The 18,285-nt window shown below is 40.3% G+C and overlaps 1 protein-coding gene across 1 annotated transcript in view; it reads right to left on the bottom strand.

The window, feature by feature from the left end:
• Window positions 1–7,347: 7,347 nt before the first annotated feature.
• Window positions 7,348–18,285, bottom strand: part of LOC127410430 (thyrotropin receptor-like) — a 59,474-nt gene continuing 48,536 nt past the window's right edge. Inside the window, exons 9-10 of the mRNA XM_051645691.1 lie at window positions 10,571–10,759; window positions 7,348–8,769 (exon numbers count right to left, since the gene is read on the bottom strand). Of these exons, the coding sequence (XP_051501651.1) occupies window positions 7,371–8,769; window positions 10,571–10,759 (1,588 nt within the window). The 3' untranslated portion in view covers window positions 7,348–7,370. The remainder of the gene's footprint in view (window positions 8,770–10,570; window positions 10,760–18,285) is intronic.

The raw sequence follows: 18,285 nt of genomic DNA, 5'->3' as shown, positions 1-18,285 counted from the left end.
ATGAGCAACGTGGCATAAAAATGGCATTAAGACATTAATTCACTACAATACAAAGTTGCTTTGCAACTACAATACTATGAGAACGCACAAAATGATTGACAGGCAGAAATCTTCAGAGGCCGTGGCCTACGGACACATTTTTGTTTGCTGTTTATAGAGTCTAGAGCTGTCACAGAGACAGGTGAGATATCTCAAGACACTTATTTCATATCTTTCAGGGAGTAGGAATTTTTTTTTTGCATACCTTTCCATGAAGAAATCGCTTACAGCACCTTTCTCAAAAACAAGGTTTTATGACAGCCAACATTTAAATTATTAAATCTCAGCAACGGTTTGGGATAGAAGCATAAAAAACTATATCATTAGAAAGCTGAGACATTCCACTGCCAGAACCAAACCAGAAGTGCCAAATGTAAGCCAGACTTGGCCCAAGTTCTGTTGCTATCTGGGTCCTTTTTACTTAAGTGCATAATACTCAAATTCTGATTCTGGGTCAATGCGACTCAAAATGATGGAGCAGGTCACATAATATTTATAATTATTTATTAAATTATATATATATATATATATATATATATATATATATATATATATATATATATATATATATAAAATTATTATTATTTTCTTATTATTTTCTTTTTTTTCTTAATAAAGTGACCATGAATCATTAATTAATATTTACAAAATTATAAGGATCCAGATGTCTGCGATTGCTGTAATTTGAAAAATAACACATGTTGTTTGTTTGGTTGCCATGGATTCCTTCAGTGTGGGGACAGTTACATCTGGCTATTTAATCTCGAGCAGCAGCTTTCCTCCACTGACACCAGCGATAGCAGTCGGTCTATCTACAACATGGATGCATTTGTCACTCGTGAAAAGAGGAGTGTTTGTAGCAGCAGGGCTGTACCAAGTAATTCTGGGCCCCTTTCATATTAAAAAATAGAGTTTAAAATTTGCTGTGGGCCCCTAGAATCAAACCACCTTTTACCCTCACCCTTCACATATGTGTGCGAAGCAGGATTTTCAAAGTTCAGTGCGCTTAAGAATAAATACTGAAATCGGTTGGCAATCGAAGACCATCTCAGACTGTCCCTGACCAATACTGAACCACGGATTGAGCTGCTTTGCAGAACAGTGCAAGCTCATCTTTCACACTGGTAGGCCACAATTGACTGCATTTGTTCCTAGATTCACACAGTTTAGCATATACAAAAACAATAATAAATTATTTGCCTACACTGATGCATTGCGCTTTTCCAACAGTTCATTGTTCTTTATTCAAGTTCAAATTCATATTCAATTTCAAGTTATTATTCAAGTTCTTATATAAATACGAAATATGAGACTGACTTAAGTTTGAGAATCCCTGGACCCTACCCCAACTAATTTTCAACAATATAAAAGACGTAACAGGCATATTACAGTTTAGTCACAATAATTTATTTAAAAAACTGTCAAAAAGCCCAATGAAAAGTATTCCAAATGACTCATATGGCACTCAAAAGTCCTGCAAAGTCACACGATAGCTCCGTGTGAGGAGAAATCGCTGAGAGCCAATGGCATTTTACATCACTGACGTCAAATTTGTGTCGTAAAGCTTCTTGAGGTGGTAATTTTTTTATGTATTAGCTAGTGCAGGATTTGTTTTCGGTGAGTGAATGGGGAGTGACAAAGACTTCAACTTGGGTCTGTACAAACTAATAAATGTTGCTGGGTTCAAATTAAAAATCACAATTTTATAGGGGGCCTGGGTAGCTCAATGGTAAAATACGCTGGCTACCACCCCTGAAGTTCGCTAGCTCGCTAGTTCGAATCCCAGGGCGTACTGAGAGACTCCAGCCAGGTCTCCTAAGCAACCAAATTGGCCTGGTTGCTAGGGAGGGTAGAGTCACATGGGGTAAACTCCTCGTGGTCGCTGTAATGTGGTTCGGTCTCGGTGAGGCGCGTGGTGAGTTGAGCGTGATTGCCACGGTGGATGGCGTGAAGCCTCCACACGTGCTATGTCTCCGTGGCAATGCGATCAACAAGCCACGTGATATTGATGGTCTCAGACCCAGAGGCAACTGGGATTTGTCCTCCGCCACCCAGACTGAGGCGAATCACTACGTGACCAGGAGGACTTAAAAAAGCACATTGGGAACTGGGCATTCCAAATTGGGAGAAAAAAGGGGGAAAATCCTTAAAAATCATAATTTTGATGAATTTCATGATGACAAAATTATACCCAACATATGATGTCATGATGATAAATACTGATGTCCTTCACATCAGTCTATTGACGCCAAAGTTTTCTTGTTGAAAGCAGTGGGCTTACCAGCCGTGTCACAGATACTTGAGGGAGATTTTGCCATCTATATAGTGACAAGCAGGGCTATTTGACAAAAGCAGTATTCAGTGACTTATAACAACAGCATGAGGGTTTGGAATGACATTAAGTAAATAATGACAGAACATTTTGGGTGAATTTTCCCTTTAAAAGTGGAGTTGTTTTGTGGCCTTTGATTTGTGTAAAGCCGAAAACACTCATGTATTCAGGAAGCTCGAGAGCCAGACTGGCCCCATTTCAAGTGATTCAGTTCAGTCTGTGAAAAGGGTGAAGTATAGTTACAAAACAAATCCCCTTCCCTATGAAAATCAGTGTTGATCTGAGCAATTTCATTGATTTACTTTTGTCTTCACAGTATTTTTCCTCAGAAACTCTATCTGGCTGCCGGTCCATCGCCGAAGCGCTACCTAGCTTACATAATGAGCGGGTCTCAAGTAGATTTATTTTGAATACCAAGAGAGGAATAATCACGGATGGGAAATGCGTTCAAGAATGTAGCAGAGATTACTTTGTACAAGATCTTATTACTTCAACCTGCCTTGAAATCCAGGATTTTCCACGTTTAGAGAAGATAAAAACAGGCGTTAGCATATCACGTTCTACTCATAAGTTTACATACCGCTTGGAACTCTTTAAGAAAGAAGGATCATAAAAATCACAGTTTGTTATTTGTATTGCACTTATGAAGCTATTTGAGATAAGAGGTATTTACATATATTCCACAAAACAAATAATAATAAAAATGTTCACAAATTATACTTTCAATGTTACATACCCTTTATATCACTACACACACAACTATCAAAAAATGCTGCAAGAATTAATTTATGCTCAATGAGGCAACACATAATATTAAGAATCAAAAGTGTGTAAACTTTTAAACAGGGTAATTCAGTTGTTATTTTGTCTTGTCATATTTTTTTAAATAATATTATTTATGTAGAAACCATTTAAAAACATGAATTATGTTCATATATATGTCTGTTTCAGTTCCTGAGACAGCTGAAGGGACAACGACAGTGAACAAGGAGGAAATATAGACATGATTTTAAAATTAAGCTGAAAAACAAAAACTATTCTGTGAAAACTGTTTTAGAAAGTAACCTAACCTTGTGCGACCCTGCATACACATGCGTGGACGTTGTATTTTGGCTTTGCTACATGCAACGCATAATTAAATTTCATTTAAAAAGACTGATCTCAGTTCAGGTGTCATGTGACAAAACAACATAGTGCCAACCACAGCGGAGTTTGTCTTTGGGAGAAATCCCAACAAAATTACATCTGGTAAGAAACCTAATTAAGTTTTTACATTGAAACCTGTTTGAATCAAAAGATTATAGTCTCTAGTTTCATCCAATATGCCATTTTAAGAAGTTGAGCGATTTATCGCGTAATGCCACACTGCTAAACACAGTGTACACTAATGTGTACAATAGCACAAGGATTTAATCAGAAATCCTATATTACATCCTATATACTGTGCATTTTCATAATGAGAAAAAAATGTTGCTTTCAGAGACTTTTTATGAAGTTAGGATGAAAATAAGGTGCATTTCAAACTGTTCCGAGACCAGTGCAGACAGACAGCACAATGGAGGTTGTCATTCACTAAACAGAGAGCAAGGGAGCATCCAATAGCTTTCCTATGAAGCCAAGTGCATTCAATCCAAACTTCCTATCAGAAGTTCAGTTTCAGGCTGCAGATGATGTTTGAACCACTCAACATGGTTGGCATTGATTGGACGATGCTGGCCAATACTTGTATCAGAATTAATTATACTAATTTCTGATTGGTAAAATGCTTCAGCACTGGCTATCACTTGTTTGTTTGAAGAGAGAACATTGAGATTTCATTGCCAAAGTAGAAAAAAAAACCATTGTAACATATAAATCAAATCAAGTCAAATCATTTTTATTTGTATAGTTTTTTTTTAATTTGTGCTTTTCCTAATGCACATTGTTCCAAAGCAGTTTTAAAGAACATCAACTGTAATGTCTGAAAAACATGAATAACCAACACTTCTGGAAACAATATACAACTTGATCTGACTTTCTATAGCTTGGCATTATTTAAAATTTCACAACTTAGTCCCGTTGTCCACATATATGGCATAAATGTTTACATTTTTTTGAACGGCCCAGCAGTCCGACAGCAACATCGGCTCAAATAATGACGTGAGTTTGGGGCGGGACTATCTGTTCAACCAATGGAAAACCAGGGGAGTTTTTTGGAATCTATTTGAAAACAGAGCTTGTTGCAGTTCCGTTTGGTGATGTTACTTGTGCAGAAATTAAACACTTCAGCTTTTTTTAAAAAGTCACACGGTCTGAAGGTGAAGAGAGCTTAAAGCATAATGTCACCAATGAGAGCACAAGTGGGTGTTAGATATATAAAAAAAAAAAAAAGTACTTTCCATCTGCATGTCTTGGAAACCGGCTCAGTTAAAATATTAACCAGATGTATAGCAGACACATTTTCTCTAAAGGTGTCCTATAATCATATCCCTGCATTTAGTTCTCAACAGTTTGGTTTCTTACAAGCTATGCTTCAGTGAAAGTGCCAACTGTTTGACACTGCTAGCCTGTGAAAAAAAGACTTTTGATAGTTCACGCAAGGATAGAATAATCTGACATCTGGAGGAATCATCACATTCCAAGAAAGGAAGTCCAGAATTGATATCTTTAATTAGCAAACTTGTTCAAATGTGTTCAAAATGAACGGTAATGTGAATGAAACAACATTATGTTTGATAATTGTTTTCATTGTCAATGTAATTTGATCAATTCTTCTTTCAAAACACTTAAGTTTTTTTGGCAGTTATAATGGCATGTATTGAACTGCTTAAAGGTAGGTACAGTTTATTTTCATTCTGTTTGATCATTCAGTAGGTGAAAGGGTTCAACACAGAAGTTGTCATAACTCAAAGGAGGAATTAAGATTTCTTCCTGCAGCCCAGTTTGTGCTCTGAATGAAAACGTGATACTAAAAAGCTAATTTAAAATAAATGATTTACCTTAATGGAAAGTAGGCTGGTGCGTTCACTCCCATACTTGAGTCTCGTTTCAATTGGAGTCAGAAAGTTCAGTTAGAGAGGATTGTGGAGGTGTAACTCAAATCCCTTTATGCCATTTAGGGTGATCTGATTTTTTTCTGTACATCACATAACCAAGACCTACATTTTTCTAAAGCATTACAAATCTAACTGTGACCATCATATGGAAAAACAATGAGACTCTTGTAGGCTTATACTGTCATTATATATTACATTAACACCTGCCATATGCAGTCTCATTTCTGTCCCTGAATAAATCATCTCATATTACATTTAAAACAAAATTTGAGATTGTTCCCAACAGGATTATGTTTTAAATTTAATTGTACAGAGTATATATATATGAAAAATTGAATACATTTTAAGGCCTTTAATCACTTTTTCTCCACTACAAGAGAGAAAATCTTTCCTGATGTGACATCACATTTTGAGGAGATTCAACTTAGAATGTTTGAAAGACTTCACACTCCTTTTTAATTCAGGATCTTTCTGATCAGAGGCGGTTCTAGAGGGGGGCCCTGACAGAAACCTGCCCATGTACTGTGAATGATGTAACCGAGTCGGTCTCCCTTCACCCTTACTACTTATATTCTGTATTTGTACATATTGAAATATTTTGCAATAAATGTAAAATTTATTGTTTCCGTACTTATAATCAACAACCTAAAATCAATAGTTTTATATATTCCCATCGTTTTTTATTCAGTGACATCTTTCGCAATGCTTCATGGGATTGTAGTCTGTGCCCTAAGTCAAGACATTAAGTACACAGCCTTGTACCTTTCCCTTTATGTCTGATTTTCAAATACATTTTGCCTCAAAACAAAGTTAGTTTGTGATTCAATTCGGAGCTGGTTGGTTTGGTTCATGGCTTAGAACTCTTTTATGAAGGATTTTATAAGATGTCTATGGAAGAAATGAATGGGGAAAATTAATTAATTCAAAAACGCAGATGGCTGAAAAAGTGTGCGGGCACAGTTGCGCTCTATTTGTTGCGCCAAAGTTTGCTCGGTCGGGACGAATTTTAAAATGTTATTGAATGAAAGTTTAAAGTGTGAATAAAATTCAACCATAGACCTGACATGATTCCATGCTGTCTTACAGGGTGGAATTCACTAATAAAAGTATAATTATAAAGATTATTATTTTTTTATAATATCTAGATACAGTAAATATAAACATTCCTGAACTAACTGCTCTTTTTACAACAACTTGTCATGAGGTCAAAATGGCACAGCATACAAAGATTGACCCATGGGCATTTTGGTTTTTTATTTATTAGACGTGACAATTACCACAATGACAATACAACCTTATTATGATTTTAAACTGAAACAATACATAAAATAACAGATTTAAAACATTTAAAACCATATCGGTCTAAAAATGTAGACACCATCTTAGTCCATCTCAAAACTGCTCAAAAGTGAAGTGTTTAATTTCTGTGGCACTAACATAACCAAACAGAATTGCGAAAATAATGACTTTTCAAACAGGTTTCCCAAACATTTCACCATCCGCCATTGGTCGGACATACAGATAGTCCCACCACAAACTCACGCCATTGGTTGAACCAATGCTGCAATATCACGCTGTTCAAACAGCAATGTTTACACTTTTTGGGGGAATCAACCAACGATTTTATTTGTCTTTGCATATTAATTTGAGATAGGAGAAAGTATTTTAACATTGATAAAACTACATTGCCTTTAGATATTATTTTTTTTAAACTTTTGATGTGTTTTCATACATTTTTTATATTTTTAATGAATAATATGTGAAGATGTTTTGTGATTTCAACATTAACAATTCAAGATATAAACTGAATTAATTAAACTAAAAATGGATCCATCCATTGCAATGCAGATCTTTCAAGTAATGAATATGTTTTGTGTCTTTTCTTTGCTGCATTGCAGTCTAATTGACTCCAACCCTGTTGGACGTCTAGATTCCAGTTATTGTGGCCTTGATTCATATAGGGTTCACGTGTCTTTGCCATCACTGTCCTCCTGCTGTTGGGTGGCTGGCAGATTGCCTGGGTAATCCAGCAGTGAAATAGGGGGTTCCTTTGCTTTAGTTTGCTCCCTCTCATGCCTTGTGATTCCTCTGCTGCTTGCCTTAGAGGATACCGTCTGACCACGGAACAGCTGAGCCTGTTGTTGACAGAGCCCCACCTTGCTGAGCAGGATAAAGACGTCTCCTCGGAAGGATTTGGTGAAGATGGCGTAGAGAAAAGGGTTGGCGCAGGAGTTCAGTGGGTAAAAGAGCACCAACAGGATCTTGGAGTTGGACACGGTGATGAGTGGGTGGTCCAACGCAGCAGTCATGGCATACAACGATATGGGCGCCATGCAGAGGAAGTCGGTAAAGATGAGCACAGCCATCCGCTTGGCAATGTTGGTGTCTTTGTTGAGAGACTGATGGCTGGGATTGTGGACTGCGCAATAGATCTTGAAATAACAGGCACAAATTACAACAAAAGCCAAAATGTTGAGAACAAGTACAAAGAGGATGTAGATTTGGTCCACAAGTGTCTGGGTGTCCATGGGCAAACAAATGCTGACCTTCTGGTAGCTGCTCACACCAACAAGAGGCATGAGGGCCAATAGTAGGCAGAAGATCCAGCCCAATAACATGATGGCGGAGGCATGGGATAGGCGCAACTTACGATCCAGCCGCATGGCAAAGGTGATGGCATACCAGCGCTCCAGAGTAATAGTGGTCAGTGTATAGACTGACAACTCACTAGCAAAGACTGAGAAGAACCCAGCTAGGTTGCATCCTGGACCTGTCTGCCAATCAATAGCATGATTGTAGTATTCGGAAAGTGTGTGAAGGTCCACGGAAGCGATGAGCAGCAAGTAAATGCCCATGCACAGGTCAGCAAAGGCCAGATGGCACATTAAAAAGCGTGAGACCGACAGTTTGTAGTGGCTGGTGAGCAGCACCAACAGTACAATCAGGTTCCCCAACACAGCCAACAAGCTAACAAACCACACCAACACTCTCAGAAAGCTGAAACCCATGATGTCCTCGCAAGGGTTGAACTCATCTGGAGCGGGAAAACAGGCCACCTCTTCTCCCTCCTCACATACAATGTAGTCGTAGCGACTGTCAAACTCATGGCTGGTGTCTTCCTGGGGGTTCTTCAGTGTCTCCCCAAAGCCAACATCATCATCTGGGTGCCCACCAAAGTAGGTGTGGTAATGCAGGTTGCTGTAAAAGTCCTGGTGGTCATAGGTGTCTCTGAAGAGGGTATCGCCTGAGTCGATTCCAGGTTCCATGCTGCTGTGTAGACCGGGAACTGTCAAAGTGCCCACAGATCTCTTCTGAATTTGATTATACCTGGCAGTCAGGTTACAAATGATGTCCTCCAAGTACCTGCCATTTAAAGAGCAAAGACCTAATGCTTTCATGTTGGAAAATACACTTTTGTAAGGTCCAAAAGGATCTACCTTAACAAATTTGGCAACCAATTATGTGACACAGCAGTTAAATCTTACTACATATCAATAATTTACCATGCTAACAAACACTCAGGGGGGAATTCACCAAATATAAATGACACTCGCTGATAGCATTGTTCGTTTGTGCATGCTGTCTTCTTTGTTTTAGCATTTAAGGAATTATGCAAATCAGGTATCGGTCCATGCAGGTCAGTTCCGATTGCTAGGTTGTGGAGGATGCAGAAGACTACTGCGATCTGGCATGTTTTTATGGGACAGCATTGCTCCACCACTGTGATCCAGGCACCCGAGTCAGCTCCTTAAAATGCGGAAAGTGCACTCAACAACAGTGTGTGTCATATACTGTATTCCCAGTTCTAACACTCTTCTCCATCATTTAAAGAATTACTCCTGCCACGATCAAAAAAAAAAATCAGTTTACTGCCTGTATTCCTCAGGTGGTAACAGCACAATGTTATTTGCACCATGCAAATAGCGCAAGTTTTGTGAAAAAGGCGTATCCTACACTACAAAAATTAAAAGATACTTGAGACACCATTTGAGGTTCCTCAGCTACCACAATGGCGGAACTCTCTGGAGATCCTCCAGACACCCATTTAAAGGAGCATCAAATATCCTATTTATGTACTCAAGGAACTTAAGAAATATTTCAAGAGCCTTGAGGCATTTTTCTTATGATAGGGTTACTGAAGAAAATTCATCGTGCCTCCTCGGGGCTTTCTCTGGACAAATGTCCAATGGCCTTTGACCCGCCAATTACCCTTGGGCCAAACAAGGCCAACCGGGGATTCAGGTGGATTAAATGTCAAAGGCAGAATTTTGCCAAACTTCTCAGGTTGTTTGTCACAACGGTACAGGTTCGGGAAATAAAAAAATAAAAAAATGCAGGCACAGTATAAAACCATTAAAACGCCCAATGGACAAAGCGGTGCCCAAAGAAATTTCTTTCAATGGTTCGGTGAACTTTCATAGAGAGTGTGGTGGGATTTCGTCGCGCTGTTAGTGGAGACACCACTCAGGACATCATGGCAGTTACAGTCGGTGAGTTGTCAATGCTAACTTATCTTGCTGTTTACATTCTATATAAACTCGATATTCTACATAACTAGATAACATGATACCTCAGCTTGAGCTTCCCTCTTGCTTGTGAAATGGATGGGGTGTGTGATGTTGGCACCGCAGCGGCGGTTTAAGGGTGGGTTTTTGGGCAATGCTGCGGAGTTATTGGCCCGATGGTTGGAACGCAGATCGATTTTGGTCTCGCATCTGGAGGCTATTTGCCCCGGCTGGCCAGTTGATAGCCCTGGCTCGCGGCTATTGACAGTCCTTAGAGTTCTTGCAGGAACTATGTGTACATTTCTCAAAGAATGGAAAGTTTGTCTGTAGGATCTACAGAGGTGTCTGTCTTTGTGGCAGCTGAGTAACTCCAAATGGTGCCTTGTATCTTTTCATTTTTCTAGTATATAATAAGCCTAATTTACATATAAAAAATGCATGTTTGTGCTGAAAAGAATGACAATGACTTAATTTAAATTCTCATGGCACTATTTCAGCACATTTAGCACCTGGTTAAGTGGGATTGCAGGAGGTAAGAGAATACGATGTTGGTTTTTGTGATGAAATACAGTGTGCAAAAGTGGCACAACACAAATTAATTCACCCTTTAGTTCTTCTCAGATTTCACTCTATTGTAATGAATCCTCAAAGACACAAACCCTCTTTTTTTCTTCAAGTTCTTGAATGCGCAACAGTGGCTGGGGTAGGTCAGGTCTGCTGTAATCAGGTGTCTGAAGGTCTTGATTGGTGGTAGTTTCTTGAGAGCCCAGACATTCCGAGCACTGAGTTCCCGAAGCGATTCTAAGCCTCTGGTTGGGAGGGAGGTGATGGCTGATTCTGAAACATCACTTAAAAGACAGAAGAGTTTAAAAAAAAAAAGGGTTAAGATATTCTGCTTTAGGACCCTACAGAAAGAGGGAAAAATCTTCAGATTCCTTCCCCATTGATTTCTGTGAAATCTTCATTTCACATGCTTGGTTCTGTTTCAGTTGCATTAACAGGTATTTATATATCTGAAAATTGGAATTCTCTATTGCTTAGGTACATACAGGAAAAAGTTCTTTGGCTTTTTTGGTGTCTAAAGTGCAAAACGTTTTCTTCATATTTTTTAGGTGGGGGAACCTTAAGTTGCAGTGTGGGGGGTTGGTGGTGGCTGGTTTGGCTGGATTGCTTTGGCAGTCAGCACCTACTGGTAGATGCTGTAACTACACCATTATGTGGGCAAAAAGCATGTTTCACCATTTTGAAGAACATACTGTATGACTTCATATGAACTCGTATGACATTCTTTCTTCTGCAAAACACAAATGAAGATGATTTTATAGAATGTATGATGTGTTTCTGTCCATACAATGCAAGTCAATAGGGTCCAAAATGTCCAAGCTCCAAACAGGACATAAAGACAGCATAAAAATAATTCATATGACTCGAGTGGTGTAATCCATGTCTTCTGAAGTGATTGTTTTTGGGTGAGAAACAGACCAAAATGTAACTCCTTTCTTCACTATAAATATTGACATCAGCAGATTACTTGGCACGTTCATGAGAGAAGCTCGATTACACTTCCTCGTGCTTGACGCATACAAAGAGAGTTGTATGTACAGTTGTGCTCAAAAGTTTGCATACCCTTGGAGAATTGGTAATATATGTACCATTTTTAAAGAAAACATGAGTGAGCAGGCAAAATTTTTTATGGGATTCATATTCAACTGTAGGTTATAACAGAATGGCACAATCATAAAACAAAACATGGCAACAAAGAAAAAAATTAAATGACCCCTGTTCAAAAGTCTGCTTACCCTTAGTTCTTAATACTGCGTATTGCCCCCTTTAGCATCAATGACAGCGTGCAGTCTTTTATAATAGTTGTTTATGAGGCCCCAAATTCTTGCAGGTGGTATAGCTGCCCATTCGTTTTGGCAAAAAGCCTCCAGTTCATGCAAAGTCTTTGGTCGTCTTGCATGAACCACACGTTTGAGATCTCCCCAGAGTGGCTCGATGATATTAAGGTCAGGAGACTGTGATGGCCACTCCAGAACCTTCACCTTTCTCATGCTTCTGTGTCAACCATTCTGGCTACCGAGGGAATTCACAGCGGTCAATATCACAGCTGTGTACATCCCGCCACAAGCTGACACAGACTGGGCACTCTGTATGGGAGTATAAGCAAGCAGGAAACCACGCACCCTGAGGCCGCGTTCATTGTGACCGGGGACTTTAACAAAGCCAATCTCAAATCAATCGCACCAAAATACCACCAACATATCAGTTTCAACACACGAGGGGACCAGGTTTTGGACCATTGCTACTCTCCCTTCCGGGATGGCTACAAATCCCTCCCCCGTCCACCATTTGGAAAATCGGACCACTCTTCCATTCTGCTTCTGCCGCTTACAGGCAGAAACTGAAACAGGAAGCACCCACCCTCAGAACGATCCAGTGCTGGTCAGACCAATCAGACTCTACGCTACAAGACTGTTTTGATCACGCGGACTGGGAGATGTTCCGGTCCGCCTCTGATGACGACATCGAGCTTTACACTGATAGCGTAACGTGTTTCATAAGAAAGTACGTAGAAGATGTTGCTCCGACCAAAACAATACGGATCTACCCCAACCAGAAACCTTGGATTAATAGCGAAGTTCACGCAGCACTTGATGCGCGGACCTCCGCTTTAAATTCCGGGAATGCGGAGGAGCATAAAAAAGCCAGTTCTGCCCTATGCAAAACTATCAGAGCAGCAAAACGCCAGTACAGGAACAAGACTGAAGGACAGTTTAACACCACCAACTCTAGAAGCATGTGGCAGGAAATTAATATCATCACGGACTTTAAAGGGAATATAAACTCCGCCGTGAACACCGCTGCCTCTCTCCCGGATGAGCTAAATACTTTTTATACTTGTTTCGAGGGAAATAACACTGCCCTCATGGAGAGAGCTCTCGCAGCCGAAGCTGCGGATGTAACCCGATCCTTCCAATGGGCGAAGATCCGTAAAGCCGCGGGTCCAAACGGCATTCTGGGCCACGTCATCAGAGCGTGCGTGAACCAACTGGCTGGTGTTTTTACGGACATTTTCAACCTTTCCCTCTCCTTGTCTGTGGTCCCCACTTGCTTCAAAACGTCCACCATTGTGCCTGTACCAAAGCAATCCAAAATCACTTGCTTAAATGACTGGTGTCCTGTTGCTCTGACCCCCATCATCAGCAAATGCTTTGAGAGACTAATCAGAGATTACATCTGCTCTGTGCTGCCTCCCTCACTGGACCCATTGCAGTTTGCTTACCACAACAACCGCTCCACTGATGATGCCATTGCATCTACACTATACACTGCTCTCTCCCACCTGGAAAAAAGGAACACTTATGTGAGAATGCTGTTTGTAGACTACAGCTCAGCATTCAACACCATAGTGCCCTCCAAGCTTGATGAGAAACTCTGGGCTCTGGGCTTAAACAGCTCGCTGTGCAGCTGGATCCTGGACTTCCTGACAAGCAGATGCCAGGTGGTTAGAATGGGCTGTTACATCTACTCATCAGCCCTCATCACTGACCCTCAACACTGGAGCCCCACAGGGCTGTGTTCTCAGCCCACTCCTGTATTCCCTGTACACACATGATTGTGTGGCAACACATAGCTCCAATGCCATCATTAAGTTTGCTGATGATACGACGATGGTAGGTCTGATCACTGACAATAATGATATGAAGTGCACACTCTGACATGCTGGTGTCAGGAGCACAATCTCTCCCTCAACGTAAGCAAGACAAAGGAGCTTGTGGTGGACTTCAGGAGAAGAGAAAGAGAACACAGCCCCATCACCATCAATGGAGCACCAGTGCAGAGAGTCAGCAGCTTCAAGTTCCTCGGTGTCCAAATCACTGAGGAACTCACATGGTCTGTCCACACTGAAGGCTCATCAGCGCCCTTCTTCCTGAGACGGATGAGGAAGTTTGGAATGAACCGCCACATCCTCACATGGTTCTACACCAGCACTGTAGAGAGCATCCTGACTGGCTGCATCTCCACCTGGTACGGCAATAGCACCGCCCACAACCGCAAAGCCCTGCAAAGGGTGGTGCGAACTGCCAGACACATCATCGGAGGTGAGCTTCCCTCCCTCCAGGACATATATACCAGGCGGTGTGTGAAAAAAGCTCGGAGGATCATCAGAGACTCCAGCCACCCGAGCCATGGGCTGCTCTCACTGCTACCATCAGGCAGGCGGTATCGCAGCATCAGGACCCGCACCAGCCGACTTCATGACAGCTTCTTCCCCCAAGCAATCAGACTTTTGAACTCTTGATCTCTCACAATCAATATACATCAGCACTGCACTTTATTAATCTTATTATCTCACACTGGACTGTCATAAATTATATTCTCTCTTAACAACACACTGGCAACTGACTATCAACCGACTGCCTGAATGTCAATACAGTACAATACAACCTACTGTACATTTTATATATACTAGATATACAATTTTTTATTGTATAATGTGTTTTCTGTATTGTGTGTATTGTATACTGTACATTGTATGTTATTATTTGTATATTGTGTGTAATTATGTGTATATTAGATTTTAAATTGTGTTGTGTAAATCTGATGTTCATTGTAAATTGGTATATGTCTCATCACTGTCATGACTGCTATGTTGCTCGGAACTGCACCCGAGAATTTCACACACTATTGCACTTGCGTATTTGGTTGTGTGACAATAAAAGTGATTTGATTTGAATTGATTGATTTGTAACCACTGGAGGGTCAACTTGGCCTTGTGCTTAGGGTCATTGTCGTGCTGGAAAGTTCAAGAGCGTCCCATTCGCAGCTTTCGTGCAGAAGAATGCAAATTGTCTGCCAGTATTTTCTGATAACATGCGACATTCATATTGCCATCAATTTTCACAAGATTCCCTGTGCCTTTAGAGCTCACACACCCCCAAAACATCAGTGAGCCACCACCATGCTTCACAGTGGGGATGGTATTCTTTTCACTATAGGCCTTGTTGACCCCTCTCCAAACATAGCGCTTATGGTTGTGACCATAAAGCTCTATTTTGGTCTCGTCACTCCGAATTACAGTGTGCCAGAAGCTGTGAGGCGTGTCAAGGTGTTGTCGGGCATATTGTAACTGGGCTTTTTTGTGGCACTGGCGCAGTAAAGGCTTCTTTCTGGCAACTCGACCATGCAGCTCATTTTTGTTCAAGTATCATTGCATTGTGCTCCTTGAAACAACAACAGCATCTTTTCCAGAGCAGCCTGTATTTCTCATGAGGTCACCTGTGGGTTTTTCTTTGTATCCCGAACAATTCTTCTGGCAGTTGTGACTGAAATCTTTCTTGGTCTACCTGACCTTGGCTTGGTATCCCCAAATTTTCCACTTCTTAATAAGTGATTGAACAGTACTGACTGGCATTTTCAAGGCTTTGGATATCTTTTTATATCCTTTTCCATCTTTATAAAGTTCCATTACCTTGTTACGCAGGTCTTTTGACAGTTCTTTTCTGCTCCCCATGGCTCAGTATCTAGCATGCTCAGTGCATCCACGTGAGAGCTGACAAACTCATTGACTATTTACACACAGACACTAACTGCAATTTAAAAAGCAGTTTTAGAAATGAACCTTTAATTGCCATTTAAACCTGTGTGTGTCACCTTGTGTGTCTGTAACAAGGCCAAACATTCAAGTGTATGTAAACTTTTGATCAGGGCCATTTGGGTGATTTCTGTTATCATTATGATTTAAAAAGGAGCCAAACAACTATGTGATAATAAATGGCTTCATATGATCACTATCCTTAAATAAAAGACCGTTTTTTTGCATGATCAGTCATATTTTCAAAATCAATGCCAAAATTTCACAATTTCTGCCAGGGTATGCAAACTTTTGAGCACAACTGTATAATCTTTATGCTGTCTTTATAAAAGCTTGTCTTTTTTCGAACCTGGAAGTTTTGGACTGCAATGACTTGCACTGTATGGATATAAAAACATAATACCTCTATGAAAATATCTTTGTTTGTGTCCCGCTGCAGAAAGAGAGTCATACAAGTTTGAGACGGCATATGAGTGAGTAAATAATTAGAGAATTCTAATGTTTCCTTTAACCCCTGCCTGCATTGTTGTATTAATAGAACCCATTAAGAAGTTTCAGTATCACCTGATGTCCATTTCCTTCTAATGAATAAATCATAAACTTTACTATATAAAGTATCTCTATATCTGTTTTGATTTTCACAATAAATTAAATAATATCTTCACTATAGGATCATCACACACTGAGAGACAAAATAAATATCTATTATAATGTCAGCTTGTTATTTTTAAACAGATGTTCGAAAGAGATATTGTGCAACATGAATAATAATAAAACAAAAAAACCCTGGAGCCTGCTAGTGTCTGATTTAGTAATTTTGAGATAGTTAGTCGGTGACCTCATAGCGATGATTTCACACTGAACTGACTCCTGAGAGGGTAGCTCAGGGGCCATATTATTAACTTATTAAAGAACTGTGTTTTCAGCAGGCAGATAATACGTTACTACGGTCAACATCCTCCATCGAGCGGACAGGATATTTTAATGCTCACACACACACACACACACACCCACACAAACCCACACACACCTGTAAGTTGGTAACACCAATATAGAGTAAAATCAAAGTAAACCTTTTATCTCCAACCAACCCAGCATCTCATGCTGAACTCGCCCATTCTGAAATATTATACGTTTATGGCCACATATGAACATTATATATATATATATATATATATATATATATATATATATATATATATATATATATATATATTAGTTTATCTATTGCAGATATAAGCATATATTTACATATACAAGTTCCACTAGTAATTGGGAAAATATGCTTTATATACAACCCCAGTTCCGAAAAAGTTGGGACAGTATGAAAATGGCTAATTATAACAAAAAAGAGTGATTTGTAAATTATATTCACACTTTGCTTTATTGAAAGCACCACAACCACACATAATATGATGTTTTACCTTGTGAATTTTATTGTTTTTTTGAAAATGTACAGTCATTTCAAATCAGATGATTGCAACATGCTCCAAAAAAGTTGGGACAGTCGAGTGTTTACCATTGTGAAACATCACCATTTCTTCTAATAACACTTATTAAGCATTTGGGCACTGAAGACACAAGGTTGTTAAGTTTAGAGAGTGGAATTTTCCCCCATTCATCCATTATGTAGGTCTTTAGCTGCACAAATGTACGAGGTCTTCGTTGCCAGATGGTGTGCTTAATAATGCGCCACACATCCTCAATTGGAGATGGTCAGGACTGCAGGCAGGCCAATCTAGCACCTGCACTCTCTGCTTACACAGCCATGCACTTGTAATCCGGGCAGTATGTGGTTTGAAGTTGTCCTGCTGGAAAATGCAGGAACGTCCCTGGAAAAGATGGTGCTGGATGCCAGTATATGTTGCTCCAAAATTTTTACAAATCTGTCTGCATTCATGGTGTTCTCACAGATGTGCGAGTTACCCATGCCATGGGCACTGACACACTCCTGACCCATGCAGACACTGGCTTTTGGACCTGACGCTAATAACAGCTTGGATGGTCCTTTTCCTCTTTGGCCCGGATAACACAACGGCTGTGTTTTTCAAAAACGTTTTTAAATGTGGACTCGTCGGACCAAAAAGCACAGTTCCACTGTTCTACTTTCCATCTAAGATGAGACCGAGCCCAGAGAAGTTGGCAAATCTTCTGGACAGTGTTGATGTAGGGCTTCTGCTTTGCATAGTAAAGTCTTAACTTGCATCTCTGGATGCAGTGGCGAATGGTGTTAACAAACATCATGGTTACTGGTGTAACCTCCATTCCCTGATGGAGGGAACGAGACGTTGGTGTCGATATAGTGACACTAGGGGTCACTCTTGGGAGCCCGAGACACCTCTGGTCTTTGACAAAAGGCCAATGAAAATTGGCGAGTGGTATTTGCATGCCACTCCCCCTAACATACGGGTATAAAAGGAGCTGGTATGCAACCACTCATTCAGGTTTTACGCTGAGGAGCCAATATAAGGTCCAGCCATTTCAGCGGGTAGTTCAGCGTTGTGGCAGGAGGGACCAACGTCTCGTTCCCTCCATCAGGGAACGGAGGTTACACCAGTAACCATGACGTTCCCTATCTGTCACTCACTCGACGTTGGTGTCGATGTAGTGACACTAGGGGTCCCTATACAAAACGCCACAAGGCTGAACTGTATTACGTGAACTGGCGGTGTGTGGTGGGCAGACTTGCTGTGTGCCTCATAGCCAGCACACCAGGTCGACACATAACCTCCCCCAACACAGTTATGAGTGTCGAACGGCCCTTTTTGGGGACAA

This window comes from Myxocyprinus asiaticus, chromosome 19 (genome assembly GCF_019703515.2).
Source record: "Myxocyprinus asiaticus isolate MX2 ecotype Aquarium Trade chromosome 19, UBuf_Myxa_2, whole genome shotgun sequence".
Taxonomy (NCBI): domain Eukaryota; kingdom Metazoa; phylum Chordata; class Actinopteri; order Cypriniformes; family Catostomidae; genus Myxocyprinus; species Myxocyprinus asiaticus.
The sequence above is the reverse complement of the archived record's forward strand: the minus strand, read 5'-3'. Positions and strand labels throughout refer to the sequence as shown.